This window comes from Marmota marmota, unplaced genomic scaffold, assembly GCF_001458135.2.
Source record: "Marmota marmota marmota unplaced genomic scaffold, marMar, whole genome shotgun sequence".
In the NCBI taxonomy this organism is placed as follows: Eukaryota; Metazoa; Chordata; class Mammalia; order Rodentia; family Sciuridae; genus Marmota; species Marmota marmota.
The window spans coordinates 23,099,282-23,118,302 of NW_026000174.1; the positions used below are offsets into that span (position 1 = coordinate 23,099,282).

General features: G+C 35.0%; 1 protein-coding gene across 1 annotated transcript in view; it reads right to left on the reverse strand.

Moving 5' to 3' along the window:
* Sbf2 (SET binding factor 2) overlaps positions 1–19,021 on the reverse strand; it is a 353,787-nt gene that overhangs the window by 54,628 nt on the left and 280,138 nt on the right. Inside the window, exons 23-26 of the mRNA XM_015477617.2 lie at positions 17,573–17,700; positions 15,740–15,915; positions 11,764–11,909; positions 1,984–2,179 (exon numbers count right to left, since the gene is read on the reverse strand). Coding sequence (XP_015333103.2) covers positions 1,984–2,179; positions 11,764–11,909; positions 15,740–15,915; positions 17,573–17,700 — 646 coding nt within the window. The remainder of the gene's footprint in view (positions 1–1,983; positions 2,180–11,763; positions 11,910–15,739; positions 15,916–17,572; positions 17,701–19,021) is intronic.

The window sequence follows — 19,021 nt, forward strand, 5'->3', positions numbered from 1 at the left end:
TAGGGAGAAACCCAGGCCCTTGTGCATGGCAGGTAACCACTCTACTACTGAGTCACATCTCCAGGCTCACTTTCTTTCTATTTATTGGTTATTTTTAGTTAGATATGACAGTAGAATTCATTTTTACATAATTATAAAAGCATGGAATGTATCTTGTTCTAATTTAGTCCTCAGCACCTCTCCTTCCTCTCCTCTCACCCCACCCATTGCTCCCTTCCCTCTATTCTACTGATCTTTCGGAGGCTTACTTTCAATGTTAAGCCAATTCTGTATTTCTGTAAAGAAATAAACTCTTCTTAGTCTTAATGAATTTCTGTGTGTGAAATGAATCTTTTGTTAATCTTCTTTATTCCTAGTAATGCTTTATACTTTAAAGTAAAGCTTTATACTTTGATGTTTGTATAACAGCTTTTATTAAAGGTTTTATGTTTCTTTAATGTAGATATTGAAATATTGAAATATTTACAATTATTGATATAAATTCACCATCTTACTACCTGTATTCTGTTTGTCCTATGTTTCCTTTTCTTTCCTTTCATGCATTCTTATGATTTATTTGTTATTCTATTTCATTCTAACAATTTGATAGATATATATTTTACACTACCATAAATGTTTTTATAACAGGTCTTCTAATAAATTGTCTATTAAGATTTTACTTTGCTTCTGACAGACTAAAATAATAAATAAAATCTCTTTTCTCACTGGTGAGCATAATCCTGATAGCAAGTTTCCCAATCATCAGGACATCACATCCTGACAACACTACTAATACCTATCTACAAAGAGAAATAAGAATCTCAGAAAAATTGCTGCATATTCAGTCCCAACTTTTTAGTACTTCATGCAAAATGTTTTTTTGTCCACAATCTCAAATTATATTCTCAATTAGTTTCTCAATTGTCACACTGGTATTTGTACACTTAAGTTGCCATTTAAAATGATATACCTATAGTTCTTTTGGAACAGCAGGGCTGAAACTAATAGTAACATGAAGACAATTTTCTAAAATATGTACAAGGCTTAAAATTTACAAAGTGGCTTTGAAGCTATTTAATCCAAGCAGGAATATATACATACATAAAAGAAAACGACTTACCAGGAGATGAAAGTGACTGAACTTGTAGAATGGTGGAATATAGTTTTAGAGAATATATATTTACATATAGTAAAGAATGAAACAGAGCCTAACGTTTGAAAAGCAGCAAGAGGCAACAAGAATAGAAAAAAATGTGTTCATTTATATTATTAATATAATTTAATAAATATTCTAATTAGACAGCATACAAAAGTCGTGCCTACACCTGGGTCAGAAAATTACAGACTGTGGGCCAAAGCCAGTCATATCCACTCATTCTTTAATGTCACTTCTGTCACAGAGCTAAGGGGCTGCAATGAAAGACTTTATAGTTCAAAAACCTGAAATTATTTTATCTGGCCTTTTACAGAAAAGGTTTTGGGATCCCAGGCCTGTAGCAGACTTCACTTTACTTTGCTCATGTGTCTGAGCACATCCTTTTCTTTCTTCATGTTATATTTTTTTTAAAAAATATTTTTATTAGTTTTTGATGGACCTTTATTTTATTTATTTATTTACAAGTGGTGCTGAGAATCAAACCCAGTGCCTCACACGTGCTAGGCAAGTGCTCTACCACTGAGCCACAACCCCAGCCCCTTGCTTCATGTTATCTTTGTGCATGCTAGAAAAAAACCAAACTGAGAAGAGAGACATAAAGGATATCCATAGAGGAGATAAACACTTTGTCTTTCACTGTCTGACCTAGCATAGCACTTTTTGGTGATACACGTGTTTTAAGAATACCAATGATATGCTTTTTCATTCTGCATAAAAAGTATCTCTAAAATATTTATATCTCTTTTCTGGCACTTTTATTTATCTCTGGATTACGGATGTAAACAGCCCATTGATGACTCAAACAGGAAGAAAGGAAAGGTTTCTTTTTGGAGCCCAGTGATACTTACCTCCGGCACAGTGAATACATCCTGTTGGAGGCAGTGATTCGGAAATACTCCGGTTTTGATCGGGAGGAGCTGCCACTTATGGTTCCCAAACCTAAACGCTGATAGTCTCTGAAACAAGCTTTTTCCACCAACTGTTCCATTGTAGACTTCTCCGAAGCCTTCAAGGTACTTGTCGGGAGTTCACTATCATCTGAAACTATAATGGCAACAACAGGGTTTGAAGAAATAATTAACTCAAAGTAAAAAATTCAAAATTTATTATTATTATTAATTTTTTTTTGTACTTGGGATTGAACCAGTGGTGCTTAACTGAGCCACATCTTCAGCCCTTTTTTGTATTTTATTTTGAGACAGGGTCTCACTGAGTTGCTTAGGGCCTCACTAAGTTGCTGAGGCTGGCTTTGAACTCACAATCCTCCTGCCTCAGCCTCCCAAATTGCTGCCACTGCACTCAGCTAGGATTCAAACTTAATTTTGAAAAGAATCTTTACATTAGAGCTTAGGTATTATGTATATCATAAATTAAACCATGTAACTTCTATGAGGAATTATAAATAAACATGAATTAAAATAGCAGTGGACAGTCAAGAAACGAATAGTAGTAATTCAGTTAACTAGAAAATGTCAGAGGAATAATAGCATTTAAGTAATTTCTAAAAATAATAATTCTGAATTAATTGCCAATATTTTTCTATTTTTAATCAATCTTCTCATTAATGCCAAACTGCAGTGATTTCTATATATGACTATAAAAATACCCAAATGTTGTCAGAAGTTAACTGTCATGTCAGTAAGTTTATCTTTAGTAGGAAAGATCATTACCTAAATTCATCATTTGGGTTTCAGTTTACTTTTCAGAGCATAAATTTTATTAGAAATTTCTAGAGTAAGCAGAAGCTCACTAGAGGGAAGAACCTTTTTTTCCCCCCTTAGGATGGTATAAAGAAGTTATAGTTCTTTTCTGAAAATATTTTTTTATTTTGTTGGATGATGTGGTGTACATGAAAAACTCCCTCACAGTTTTGCAATCATGGTTACAGGCCTCTTTACGATTTTAGATGTGAAAGAATTTACTCAATAATCAAGTATCTTAAGGGAGGATTAAAAACAAAAGATATTCCTAACTGATACTGTATGTTCTAAAAAAAAAAAAAAGAAAGAAAAAAGATAAAAATCCATGTTAATAACTATCCTACTTTACTTTTCTGTTTGTTTTTAAAGGGAGAGATGTCAAATAAAACTTTTGAAGGTTATGGAAATATACTCAAAGAATCCCACTTTACTTTTCTGTTTGTTTTTAAAGGGAGAGATGTCAAATAAAACTTTTGAAGGTTATGGAAATATACTCAAAGTACCAGTGTGTAAAGAAAAGAGATGGCTTTCTTCCATTAAAATTAAAAAGAAAAAAAGATGAAAACCAACAGCTACCCTTGCAAAAATAAGACTTTGTGTTTCAATCTGTGAACTTTGCAATGGAAGATAATCAAGTGCTAGTTTTATGTTGGCCTTTAATTTTCAGAGGAGCAAAGAGCATAACATAATTTGGTTTTTTCATGGAATCATTATCATAGAATAATACTTCTTTGTTTATTTGTTTGTTTTTTGAGACAGGGTCTTACTATATTGCCTATGTTGACCTTGAACTCCTGGGCTGAACCATCCTCCTGTCTTGGTCTCCTCAATGTTTGGGACTATAGGTGCAAACCATTGTGCCCAGTTAACAGAATGTTTTTCGTTCCATGAAATCATAAAATCTTTGAATTAGAAAAATCATCAGGATGGGCAACAGTAATTTTTTATGGATTTACATATGACTGTGAGAAGGACAGGGTTCCATCAAATGGTCACTTCAGTAATGAAATGATGGATCTTTACATTGCTCCCAGAGGAAGAACGTAAGCACACCTTCTCATATAGGGAGGGCATGTATTCAGACACACAAAACTACATAAGTTCTTTTTTTTTTTTAATATTTCTTTTCTTTCTTTTTTTAATATTTATTTTTTAGTTTTCGGCGGACACAACATCTTTGTTTGTATGTGGTGCTGAGGATCGAACCCGGGCCGCACGCATGCCAGGCAAGTGCGCTACCGCTTGAGCCACATCCCCAGCCCTACATAAGTTCTTTATCCCAGTAAACTGAAATGAAGACCTTTTAGGGAGACCAGAGCTCTCCCTAAAAACAAGGTTTCTTTTAAAATGTGTCGTTACTGTTACAGGTAGTAGTTACTGTATAATCACTAAGTGGATCTAAAATTTTGATAGGAAAATCATGTAATGACATCCCTCCCACATTAGATCAGATTCTTTGTAGTATTAATTCCATAGTATATAGATATTGGGTTACACAGGAAAAAAAATCAGTCAATATGATATTTGGCTACTGGCTTTCTTCTATTTTCCCAACTAAGCATTATATTGGCTACCTCAACTATATTCTTTTTTTAAAAATATTTTTTATCTATTTTATTTTTAAATTTTTATATATGTGGTGCTAAGGATCAAACCCAGGGCCTCGCGTGTGCGAGGCAAGCACTCTACCACTGAGTCCCAGCCCCAGCCTGTGAATTTTTTTAAATATTTAGCAGATATTTTTTATTATCACCTAAGAATTCCTTCATCTTAGGTCTCCCTTTTGATTAAGAGGACTCACAAATATTTTTATCAAAAGCCCAATCTTTAACTTTGAATATTGAATATCTTTACTTCCTTATTCTTATTATGTTAGAATAAAGCACAGTGGAGTACCCTGTACCCAAATTTTCTATGCAGTGGAGTTTCCTTCTAACTCCTTTTTATAAGACCCACATGAAAATGTCAATGTATAAATTTAGTAAAGAAGTATAATTTAATAAAATATTATCTAAATAACAGAATATGAGGAAAATGATTATATTTTTTCCAGTTCTGATAACTTGGTATTTTCAGTCTTCTCATAAGATCTAGATTTTTGTACATCAAAGGTTAAGTGCAAGAGTTTCAAGATGGCGGACCTGAGGGAGGCAGCATTCTGTGTTGCTCTGTGATCCAGATCTCACCTAGTCGGAATACTGCATCTCTGAGAATGTTCGAGAATCCCTATACAGCTACTCTCTGCAGAAATCACGTTGTGACCCCGCGCAGGACTCTGGGGCCTCAGTGTTCGAGCAGGACCCAAAGCCCGAAGTTCCAGTTCATGCAAGACCCAACGATTGCCTTAGCAGAATCACCTATCAACACATCTGCAGATCGCCAAGACTTCGCTCTGCTCCTACCTGCTACCTACCCACAGTACAACGCCATCACCTAGTTCCCCCAACCTCACCAGACACCCCAGTGCTGAAAGCAAACCGCTGCCATCTTGGCTCAACATTCTGGCCATATTAGGTGGGGGCAGTTCCCAGATTGGATCTCCAGGGGCCAGTGGATTTTTGCAGAAATCACCAGGGCTGCGACTACCCGCGCAGAAATCAGAGCCTCTGAGCTCGAGTAACTCGTCTCCAGACTCCGGACCTAAAGCCCACAGTTCTAGCTCATGCACGGCTCACGAGCAGCTAAGCAGAAACACCTATCAGCACCTCTGCAGAACTCCAGACTGTGTGCCACTCCCACACAGGTCACTTGGCTGCTACCTACCCACAGCACGAGGTCATGGCCCAGCTCCCCCTACATCACCAGTCACCCCGGCAGTGGAAGCAGACCAACTCCATGTTGGAAAACCTTCCTCGCCATTTTGTGGTGGACATGGCTATCAGATCGGATCGCCATTTGAGCAGGTGATGTATTGTTGATATTGGTCTGTTAACATTGTCCTTTCCCACAAAGGAGAGATCTTGGTAGCCTACAAGAGCACTACAAATCTATAGGGTAAAAACAATAACACACCAGATCCACAGAGCTGGAAAGGAAGACACATGAGCAACACGAAAAGACAAGGGAAGAAAGTACCACAAACAAATCAAGACATTAGAAGAATTGGAAGCTATAGCAGAAAAAAATGACAGAGAAAGATTTCAAAATATATATGGTTAAAATGTTCTGAGATCTCAAAGAAGACAGAACAAATACAGGCAGTGAAAGATCACTTTAACAATGAGCTACACAAACAAATCCAAGATGTAAAAGATCACCTCAACAGGGAGATAGAGGTTATACAAAAAACCCAAACAGAAATCCTTGAAAGGAAAGAAATAATAAACCAAATTAAAAATGAAATGTATCACAGAGAAGACCACTTAGAAGATAGGACATCAGACAATGAAGATCAAGTAAATAATCTTGAAAAGAACATAGACCCACACAGTGAAAATGATAAGAAACCACGAGCAGAACATTCAAGAAATATGGGATAACATAAAAAGACCAAATTTAAGAGTTATTGGGATAGAGGAAGGCACAGAGGTCCAAACCAAAGGAATGAACAAACTATTCAATGAAATAATATCAGAAAACTTTCCAAACATGAAGAATGAATTGGAAATCCAAATTCAAGAAGTCTACATGACTCCGAATGTACAAAATCACAACAGACCCATACCAAGGCACATTATAATGAAAATGCTCAACATAAAGAATAAGGAGAGAGAGGAAAAAAAAAACCACAAGAAAAAGGAATCAAATTACGTACAAGGGAAAATCAACTAGGATAACGGCAGATTTTTCAACACATATCCTTAAAGCTAAAAGATCCTGGAACAACATATATATATACCAAGTTCTGAAAGATAATGGGTGCCAACCAAGAATCTTGTATCCAGCAAAATTAAGCTTTAGATTTGAAGATGAAATAAAAACCTTTCATGATAAACAAAAGTTAAAAGAAAACTATATAGCTAGAAAACCGACACTACAAAACATCCTTGGCAAAATATTTCATGAAGAGGAAATGAAAAACAGCAATGAAAATCAGCAGAGGAAGGTAGGACACTAAAGGAAAAACTAATCAAAGAGGAAAACCAATTCAAGTAAAATAACAAAAATAAACAAATATGGCTGGAAATACAAACCATGTCTCAATAATAACTCTAAATGTTAATGGCTTAAACTCACCAATCAAAAGACATAGCAGATTGATTAAAAAATAGACCCAACAATATGCTGCCTCCAGGAGACTTATCTGATAGGAAAAGACATACACATATTGAAGGTGAAAGGCTGGGAAAAATCATACCACTCACATGGACTGTGGAAGCAAGTAGGGGTTTCCATACTCATATCAAATAAAGTAGACTTAAAGCCAAGGTTAATCAAAGAGATGAAGATGGACATTACGTACTGCTCAAGGTAACCATACACCAACAAGACACAACAATCATTAATATATTTGCCCCAAACTATGGTGCAGCTATGTTCATCAAACAAACTCTTCTCAAGTTCAAGAGTCAAATTGACCACAACACAATAATCGTTTTTTTTTTTTTAAGACAGAGAGAGAGAGAGACAGAGAGAATTTTTAAATATTTATTTATTTTTTTTAGTTTTCGGCAGACACAACATCTTTGTTTGTATGTGGTGCTGAGGATCGAACCCGGGCCGCGCGCATGCCAGGCGAGCACGCTACCACTTGAGCCACATCCCCAGCCCACAACACAATAATCTTGGGTGATGTTAACACACCTCTCTCACCACTGGATAGATGTTCCAAACAAAAGTTGAATAAAGAAACTATAGAACTCAATAACATAATCAATAACTTAGACTTAACTGACATATATAGAATATTTCAACCTGCATCAAGCGGATACACATTTTTCTCAGCAGCACATGGATCCTTCTCTAAAATAGACCATATACTATGCCACAAAGCAACTCTTAGCAAATACAAAAAAGTAGATATAGTACTATGATTTTATCATAATGGAATGAAATTAGAAATCAATGACAAAATAAAAAATAAAAATTTCTCCATCACCTGGAGACTAAACAATATGCTACTGAATTAAAAATGGGTTACAGAAGACATCAAGGAGGAGATTAAAAAAATTCCTAGAGGTAAATAAGAACATAGACAAAACATATGAAAATCTCTGGGACACTATGAAAGCAGTACTAAGAGGTAAATTCGTTGCATGGGGTTCATTCCTTAAAAGAAGAAAAAGTCAACAAATAAATGACCTCACACTACATCTCAAAGCCCTAGAAAAAGAATAAACTAGCAGCAAAAGCAGTAGAAGGCAAGAAATAATTAAAATTAGAGCTGAAATCAATGAAATCAAAACAAAAGAAACAACTGAAAAAATGGACAAAACAAAAAGTTGGTTCTTTAAAAAAATAAATAAAATTGACAAACCCTTAGCCATGTTAACGAAGGAGAGAGAGAACTCAAATTACCAGCATACATGATGAAAAAGGTAATATCACAACAGACACTACAGAAATACAGAGGATAATTAGAAATTATTTTGAAAACTTATACTCCAATAAAATAGAAGACTTTGAAGGCATCGACAAATTTCTTAAGTCATACGATTTGCACAGATTGAGTCAGGAAGATATACATAACTTAAACAGACCAATATCAAGTGAGGAAATAGAAGAAGCCATCAGAAGCTTACCAATCAAGAAAAGCCCAGGACTGGATGGATACACAGCCGATTTCTACACGACCTTTAAAGAAGAACTAATACCAATACTCTTCAATTTACTTCTGGAAATAGAAAAAGAGGCAGTAATTCCAAACTCATTCTATGAGGCCAATATCATCCTGATCCCAAAACCAGGCAAAGACACATCAAAGAAAGAAAACTTCAGACCAACATCTCTAATGAATATAGTTGCAAAAATTCTCAATAACATACTGGCAAATCGAATACAAAAACATATCAAAAAGATTGTGCACCACGATCAAGTGGGATTCAACCTAGGGATGCAAGGTTGGGTCAACATACAGAAATCAATAAATGTAATTCATCACATCAATAGACTTAAAGATAAGAACCATATGATCATCTCAATAGACACAGAAAAAGCATTTGACAAAATACAGCATCCCTTTATGTTAAAAATACTAGAAAAACTAAGGATGACAGAAACATATCTCAACATCAGAAAGGCTATCTATGCTAAGTCTCAGGCCAACATCATTTTATATGGAGAAAAATTGAAGGCATTCCCTCTAAAAACTGGAACAAGACAGGGATGCCCTCTTTCACCACTTCTATTCAACATAGTTCTTGAAACACTGGCCAGAGCAATTAGACAGACAGAAGAAATCAAAGGGATGTGTATAGGAAAAGAAGAACTTAAATTAGCACTATTTGCTGATGATGTGATTCTATATCTAAAAGACCCAAAAAACTTCACCAGAAAACTTCTAGAACTAGTAAATGAATTCAGCAAAGTGGCAGGATATAAAATCAACACCCATAAATCAAAGCTATTTCTGTATATCAGTGACAAATCCTCTGAAAAGGAAATGAGGAAAACTACCCCATTCACAATAACCTCAAAAAAAAAAAAAAAAAAAAGATATTTGGGAATCAACTTAATGAAAGAGGTGAAAGATTTTTACAATGAAAACTATAGAACCCTAAAAGAGAAATCAAAGAAGACCTTAGAAGATGGAAAGATCTACCTTGCTCTTGGATAGGCAGAATAAATATTATCAAAATGACCACACTACCAAAAGCACTATACAGATTTAATGCAATTCCGATCAAAATCCCAATGGCATTCTTCATAGAAATAGAAAAAGCAATCATGAAACTCATCTGGGAAAATAAGAGACCCAGAATAGCTAAAGCAATCCTTAGTAGGAAGAGTGAAACAGGTGGTATCTCTATACCAGATCTTAAACTATACTACAAAGCAACAGTAACAAAAACAGCATGGTATTGGCACCAAAATAGGCTAGCAGACCAATGGTACAGAACAGAGGACACAGAAACTAACCCACAAAATTACAATTATCTTATATTAGACAAAGGTGCCAAAAACACGCACTGGAGAAAAGATAGCATTTTCAACAAATGGTGCTGGGAAAACTGGAAATCCATATGCAACAAAATGAAATTAAACCCCTATCTTTCACCATACACAAAACTTAACTCAAAATGGACCAAGGACCTAGGAATTAAACCAGAGAATCTGCATCTAATAGAAGAAAAAGTAGGCCCTAATCTTCATCATGTGGGATTAGGCCCCAACTTCCTTAATAAGACTTCTATAGTACAAGAATTAAAACCAAGAATCAACAAATGTGATGGAATCAAACTAAAAAGTGTCTTCTCAGCAAAAGAAACAATCTGTGAGGTGAACAGAGAGTCTACATCCTGGGAGCAAATCTTTATCCCTCACACAACAAATAGAGCACTAATCTCTAGGGTATATAAAGAACTCAAAAAGCTAAGCACCAAAAAATAAATGACCCAATCAACAAATGGGCCAAGGACCTGAACAGACATTTCTCAGAAGAGGATATACAATAAATCAACAAATGTATAAAAAAATGCTCATCATCTCTAGCAGTCAGAGAAATGCAAATCAAAACCACTCTAAGATATCATCTCACTCCAGTCAGAATGGCAGCTATTATGAAGACAAACAACAATAAGTGTTGGCGAGGATGTTGGGAAAAAGGGACACTCATATGTTGCTGGTGGGACTGCAAATTGGTGCAGCCAATTTGGAAAGCAGTATGGAGATTCCTTGAAAAACTGGATATAGAACCACCATTTGATCTGGCTATTCTTTTCCTCGGACTATACCCAAAGGACTTAAAAACAGCATACTACAGGGACATAGCCACATCAATGTTTATAGCAGCACAATTCACAATAGCTAAATTGTGGCGCCAACCTAGATGTCCTTCAGTGGATGAATGGATCAAAAAAAAAAAAAAAGTGGCATATACACACAATGGAATTTTACTCAGCATTAAAAAAGAACAAAATCATGCAATTTGCAGATAAATGGATGGTGTTGGAGAATATAATGCTAAAAAAACAAATGCTGAATGTTTTTTTCTGATATAAGGAGGTTGACTCATAGTGAGGTAGGGTGGGAAAGCATGGGAGGAATAGATAAATTCTAGATAGGGCAGAGGGGTGGAAGGGAAAGGGAGTGGGCAGGGGATTAGCAAGGATGGTGGAATGTGATGGACATCATTATACAAAGTACATGTATGAAGACTTGAACTGGGTGTCAACGTACTTTATATACAAACAGAGATATAAAAATTGTGGTATATATGTTTTTTAAGAATTGTAATGAAAAAAAGTACATATATAATGCCATAAATTGGCGTGAACATACTTTATATACAGAGATACAAAAAATTGTGCTCTATATGTGTAATAAGAATTGTAATGCATTCCACTGTTGTTGTATATTTAAAAAATAATAAAATCAAAAAGAAAAGAGATGGTATAAGGGGAAAAAAAAGAACTGTAATACAAAACAACAACAACAACAAAAAACAAAGTACATGTATAAAGGCAAAAAAAAAAAAAAAAAGAATAGTGTTACCTTAGATTAGGTAGAGGGAAGTGAAAGAAGGGGAAGGCAGGTGATGTGAGGATAAAAAAGATGGTAGAACAAAACAGACATTATTACTTTATGTATATATGTGACTGTATGACCAATATGATTATACAATATGTATACCCAGAAAAATGAGAAATTATATCCCATGTATGTATGATATATCAAAATATATAAGTGCATTCTACTGTCATGTATAACTAGTTAAAACAAATAAAAAATTAATTAAAAAAATTAAAAAGGTTAAGTGCAACTACATTGTCGTTTCTTATTCAAATAAGAATAAAAAAACTAAATCATGAAAAATGGTTCTTAACATACCAGATACATCATCTTCTTCATTCCATCCAGGACGATTTACTCTCTCTTCCACAATTGTTCCTGTCCTCCTCTTCAATAAATACTGCCGCCCAATTGTCATTTTCCCTGCCCTTTTGGCACCTTTCACAATTGTTTTTGAGAAAGTGCTACAAGTAATAAAATCAAGGAGAATGTCAATTTAATATAAAGGTACACTTATAGTTTTGACACCCACATAGCTCAAATTTTTTCTTCTCTGTTCCCACAGCCATACGTACAGTCTACTGTATTATACATACTTTTGTTAAGCTTCTCCTTCTTTAGATGTGGCAGTAGACAAACTTCATATAAGACTCCACTGTCATCAGGAGGACACTTAGGCAAAAAACTGCTTATCACCTAAATCTAAACTCCCTGGGTTTAGCCTTTTTTGGTTAAGTACAGCCTGAACCCATTCTGATTCTCCATGCCACCAAAGTCCCACAAAATTATGCTTGCAGAAGTCTCCCTACTTGGAAAGCCAACCTGACCCCTTCTCTGCCAATTAAGACATTTTTTGAGGTCATATGACAATTACAGTTGGCAGCACTTTGGGCTTCTTTTCCTTTTTTTTTTTTTTTTTAAGATTGGTTATTTTTAATTATAAATGACAGAAGAATCCATTTAGATATAATCATACAAGCATGAAATATATCTTCTTCTAATTAGGACCCCATTCTTATGGATGTACATGATAGTGAGATTCACTGTGGTATATTCATATATGTAATAGAAAAATTATGTCAGATTCATTCCACTATCTTTCTTTTTCCTATCTCCCTCCTTCCCTACATTCCCCTTTTGTGTAATCTACTGAACTTTGCCTTGCCCCCCACCCATTGTGGGTTAGCTTCCAAATACCAGCAAAAATATTCAACCTTTGGTTTTTTGGGATTTACTTATTTCACTTAGTATGATTGTCTCCATGACTTATCTCCTAAATGCTTTAAGTGTGTACATGTGATGTCCTACCTCACATGCAGCTTTATCTTATAAAGCTGTAGGCTTTATAAGATATAAGAATGCTCCCCTTTTGAGAGGAGAAAAGAAAGAAACAGAAACTTGAATATTCTTTTCAGAATCAGCTTTAATTAGAGAGAAACTAAGATGTAAGTTATTTGGACCTAAAAATATTTTATTTATTCAAATAGCTTTCCCTTTCTTGCTGATGGAAAATCCAGAGTATTTATACTCTAGTGAATTAACTAAAGAAGCAATTTCCTCATTAATCAGATAGAGAAGAAGATTTTAAGTAAGATTGTTCTTGATTATGTTCTTCTCTGATAAAGAATTCTTTTTTTTTTGTATTTTCTTGTTGTTCTGTGAAAATGATAAGGATTCTTTTATTGTCAAATAGATTTACCAGACCATTTTAGTTACTTGCAGTGCAAACCTGGAGATTATGAAACATGAAACATGCTTAAGATAACTGGTGGGAATCATAAAATACTGGTATTGCAATTTTTTTCAGGTATAACCTAAACTCAATGGTATTTCTGAATTTTTTTTTCCAGCTAGAGCTTTTTTTTCATACACACAGGCAATTTTTTTTTGCGGGGGGGCGTGTACCAGGGATTGAACTCAGGGGCACTCAACCATTGAGCTACATCTCCAGCCGTTTTTTGTACTTTATTTAGAATTGCTTAGGGCCTTGCTAAGTTGCTGAAGCTGGCTTTGAACTTGTGATCTTCCTGCCTCAGCCTCCTGAGCTGCTGGGATTATAGGCATATGCCACCATGCTTGGCTCAATTCTTAAAATTTTAAATTGTTATATATCTCTTGAGCTGGTACAGCAGGCTTGATACAGTTACATATTTCTGAAACTCATATAATATATATATATACATATATATATACACACACACACACACATACACACATGCACATATTTCTGAGTTTGTATAGTATTTCTTTTTTAAAAATATTTTTTAGTTGTTGATGGATCTATATTTTATTTATTTATATGTGGTGCTGAGAATTGAACCCAGTGCCTCACATGTGCTAGGCAAGTACTCTTCCACTGAGTTACAACTCCAGCCCCTGTATAGCATTTCTAAAACACTATGCCAAGCATTGCTTCTTCCACTGAGGGCTAGCGTAACAAAGATCATAGGCAGGATTGTCTGTGTGACCCTGCAGTGCTGAGATAAAATGCTTTACTTACTGTTATAAATCCTTAGGAAACTGTTCATGCTATCTATGGTCCCCTTCACTTACCAGGTAATATGTAATACTGGTGGCTAGTTATGCATTTGGGAAAATGACATACTGCTGGGAACCTCAAATCTTCCATATCTCCAATCTACTTAACTTTCAGGCAAAAAGCCTGCAAAGCTCATTCTAATATGTAATTTGTGCCAGCAGATGCCCATATTTTAGGTTATTAATGGTGAGTGAAGTAAAAAATCAGGTTCTATATTTTATCACTAACGGTAGGGAATTTTAAATCAATTGTTATTTTCTAAGAGTTAAAATTGATGAAAATTTCAATATTGATTTCTAAAAATTTTTGTCAGAAAATAAGGATTCATATGACAATTAAATGCAATGCTTTATCCTAGATTGGATTCTGAATCAGAAAACAAAAACAAACAAAAAAACAAAATAGCAATAAAGAAGAGTCATTACACTCTTGGATACAGACTGTATGTTAGGTAAAAGTTTTACATTAATTACATTTCTTTCCTTTTTTGTTTTTTGGGCAGTGCAGGGGATTGAACCTAGGGGTACTCTACCATTGAGCTACATCCCCAGCTCTTTTCATTTTTTATTTTAAGAAGGGTCTCTAAGTTGCTGAGTCTGGCCCCAAATTTATGACCCTTCTGCTGCAGCCTCCTGAGTTGCTGGGATTAAAGGTATGCGTCACTGCACCCGGACAAATTTTTTGGTTGTTTACTATATCTAGGTTGAGATAATGATTTTTTTTTTTCTCTTAGAAAATGTATATTGATGTTCAAGGATAAGGGCATTTTGTATGTTAACATAGTGGTTAAAAAATTTATATATAATATGTGTTATAAATACATAGCTGTTGAGTGTGTATATAATATATATAAATCATACGTATGTAGCTGTTTTATCAGCTTTAAGAAAGATACAGCAATTTAAAAATTTTAAGAATTGCCTTTAGTATGAAAAAATAAAAATGTTGTCACCCTAGCTGGGAAAAATTTTTCAAAAAATATCCTTAAGCTGGGCACTGTGGTATATGCCTATAATCTCAGTGACTCAGGAGGTTGAGGCAGGAGGATTGCAAGATTGAGACCAGTTTCAGAAATTTAGCAAACCCCTGTTTCAAAATAAAAAGGGACTGGGTATATAGCTCAGTGGTAAAGAACCCTTGGATTCAATCCCCAGTATCAAAACAAAACACAAAAACCCTCAAACTACAACCACCACCACCACCCATTAAGTTACACCTGAAGTGATTTTATGAATGTACAAACACACACACACACACACACACACAGAATAAATATAATGAAAATATAAACCACTGGTTAATCTGGGTAAAGAATTCTTTGAACTACTGTTGTCAATTTTCTGTAAGTTTGAAATTATTCAAAATAAAGTTACAAAAAAAAAAAAAAGAAAAAAGAAAAATAAAAACTCCTGTTTCTAGATCAAAAAACAAAACTGTCCACTCAGTCTGGATATTAATAAAAGATGCAAGGGCTACTGTTCAAAGGCAGTTAAAGATTAATATGAAAAAAAGAGAAAACAGAATTTCATGTCATAAAAATGCATCATGAGCAATGGATATCAAAGCCTCTTATAGTTTTTAAGATCTTCAAACTTGTTACCCATATCAATGCTGCTGTTCCATAGTTTCTTGAGCTTGGCCCAATGGTCTTGACAGAAATTAAAAAGAGCAATCATTTTACACCTGGACATAAAGTACTTCCTCTGACAATCAGTTACGGAGGGTTGAAATTAAGAGACCAGTCTTTCTTCTTACCGAAAGGAAGTGTTCTTTTCCTTCTGTTTGGGTAAAATTATTTGTGGGGTAGTTTGTCCAGCAGCAAAAGCGAAGGTGCTAAAGATGGACTGAGGATAACGGAACTTCATTAGTTGTTTCTTAAAGATCTCTACTACTTCCGGACTGACTTCTTCATCAAATGCTACTTTAATCAACTAGAGACAAAAGAGATTAAACATATCAGAAGTACTATTTCCAGACAACTCCCCCCAAATTACTAAAACAAAACAAACAAAACATACAGAAAAAAAATAACAAAACTAAATGGCAAGACTTTGGAGACTGTAGGAACTCTTGATAATGTACAATACAGGCTTTTAATTTTGAAAGTGAAAAAAGGCCCAGAAAAGTTACCTTGTCATGTATGGTTAACTGGCAAGGAAAATCAGATTTTTGAAGTTGGGTTTCTTTAAGACTATCTTTTCTACCATGGGATGAGGAATAAACTTGTAATGTCTGAAGTAGCAAGCATGCCCTTTTTATTTTTTAACTGCTGGTTCTAGATAGGGAATTTGACCTAATAATGTCCCTTTGTACCTAGGGATACATCAAATCTAGGGAAAAAAAATCAGTTTGATTATAATCTTAACCAGAATAGACAGGCATTATTTGAGTATAGTGTTCTTTGGCAGCTGGGATAGTTAGTACTCTTGGTGACGTAAGAAGGTCTGGAGTCTAAATATCAACAGCTTCACAGTTCATGAGATGAGCATAGAAGGTACAGGGGAGGGTTCCTTGTCTAGAAGAAATGAGGTAAGAATTGGAATCATTGGAAATCTGCAAAGTCAAAGACAAGGCAGGAAGAATAGGAAAAACAAAAGATACATAGATTGTGAACTTTGGAAAAAAAAAAGAAAAACTAAGAAAAGATTGCTTCTTCTAGGAATTGGTTTGTTATCAGTAGTTCTATGTTTTGGTATGTTCAGAGTCCCCTGGAAAAAACCCTTGCTTTATCAGGGATTACGCAGTTAGTACCAACAGTACATTAGCCCAAGTTATACTTCTCAAGAGTTTTACCTCTTCCATAGAAGAGCCAGCCATAGGGCATTTCTTTCTGAAACAGATGCTAGAGGAATTGATTTTTATCTAAAGAATTGAGATATAACTTGTCAGAGAAAAAGAGCCCTCATGTGTCTGAGTTTCAAAGAACACTAAAATTTGATAATCTGTTGATACTCTAGGCTGGCCAGGGACTCATGAATCGAATGATGAAACTATTCATGAGTTTAGTCATCTGAAGATTTACTTTCCCAGACATTCTGACTCCACGACCACAGAAAGTAGCTACAATATCACTAGGTTGATATATATATATATATATATATATATATATATATATATATTTTTTTTTTTGTACCAAGGATTGAGCCCAGGGGCATTTAAACCACTGACCACATCCATAGCCCTTTTTAAAATTTTGAGACAGGGTCTGCTAAGTTGCTTAGGGCCTTGCTTAGTTGCTGAAGCTGGCTTTGAACTTGCTATTCTCCTGCTTCTGCCTCCTGAGCTGCTGGGATTTCAGGCATGTGCCAACATGCCCACTCAGAAAAAATTTTTAAATACTAGAAGAATGGTTTCTTTTCTTAATATAGGTTGAGCATAACTAAACCATAAATAAGAAATTGAACCACTCCAAAATTTGAAACTTCAATGCTCAAAAAGTTTTCAATTTCAGAATGATTTAGATTTTATATTTTTGAATTAGGGATGCTCAATTGGTAAAGGCCATGCCAATATCCTCAAATCTAAACCCTTTCAGAATCTGAAACACATCTTGTTCCAAGCATTTCAGACAAGGAGTATGAACTATACCTGAAAAGTTGCTGATGTAATCTGTAGTCCTTCTTGCATGTTCTGCTGTAGCTGGTTCTGCATTGTGATCTTCTTCTCCTTAGTGATAGAGGCAATGGGAAAGCTCCGTACAACTGTTTGTTCACCAACTGTAGGATGATAGGACACAGACTCAGCAATAGCACTTTATAGTTCATGTCTAGAGTCTCTGCAGAGCACAATGTACAGAAATGCAGTAAGAGAAAATGTCATGATTTGAGAATATCACTAAATTTTATTGCATGGTAATTCACTCCTGAGACATACACCTTTCCCAGAATGAGGAAAACCTTCACAACCTGCCTGTGCTCATTCTTTCTATCTCCCCTATGAACTATGTGTTACACAAGATCAGTTAGTTTTAAGTATTTGTAATTATTGAAAAGACATCCAAGATATTTATTGTAAGGATAAAGTAAAAGAGAACAGGTTTTAAAGTTTCAATATGTGGCAAAGGCTGCTATATTATGAATATATGTCTTTGGAAGATAGATTAGACTTAAGCCTAAGAGTTTTAGAAGTTTAAATATTATAGCAAGAATAGGAAAATATCAACCATTAGGTTATGAAGATGAGGGCCTGGAAAAGAAGTAGCACTCACAAATTCTGCTTGGGCAGCTCCTACTTCCCTAAAGGAGGAAAGTCACATGCAGAATATAATAATGTGTGATTAGCTCCTAGGTTTGAGGGAATCGACTATTCAAGGATTGAAATATTTCAGAAAAGGAGATGATTTTTGAATGCTAGATAAATAGAGAATGATTCTTGTAAGAAGTGGAAGTGAAAGTGAGCTTTGAATAGAGAGTAGAATTTGGATTTGTAGAGGGAAGAAGGAGGGCATTATAAGCAGTGGAACAGGAATAGGTAACGTTATAAGAACAGTACTGAATAATAAATAAGTTCTCACAGCTAGAAAGAAAGAAGGGATAAGATTTAAACTAGGTTTATTTGACTTAAAAACCTGAATGTCCTCCACTGCCCCTGGCTCCAACCCCTACCACTAGGCATTGACCCTAGGTGCACTTCACCACTAAGCTGCATCCCCAGACCTTTTTAAATTTTGCGATAGGTTATTTAACTTGCAGTCTTCCTGCCTCAGTTTCCTCAGTGACTGGGATTATAGGTGTGTGCCACACTTCTGGGTTTATAAACATAAACTTATTATCATCATCAGAATTTCTCATTTCCTGGATCTGTCAATCCTTAAAATGAAAAACTCTGATTATCCTTTTATATGAAGCTTAAACTCAAAGGTTAAACATAGGATACTCAATCGGTACTCAATATTTAGTTTCTTGAACAACCAACAATAAAAATTAAAAAAAATATATGTTTGTGGGCTGCGGTTGTGGTTCAGTGGTAGAGCGCCTGCCTAGAATACATGAGGCACTGGGTTCAATTCTCAGCACCATATATAAATTAATGAAATAA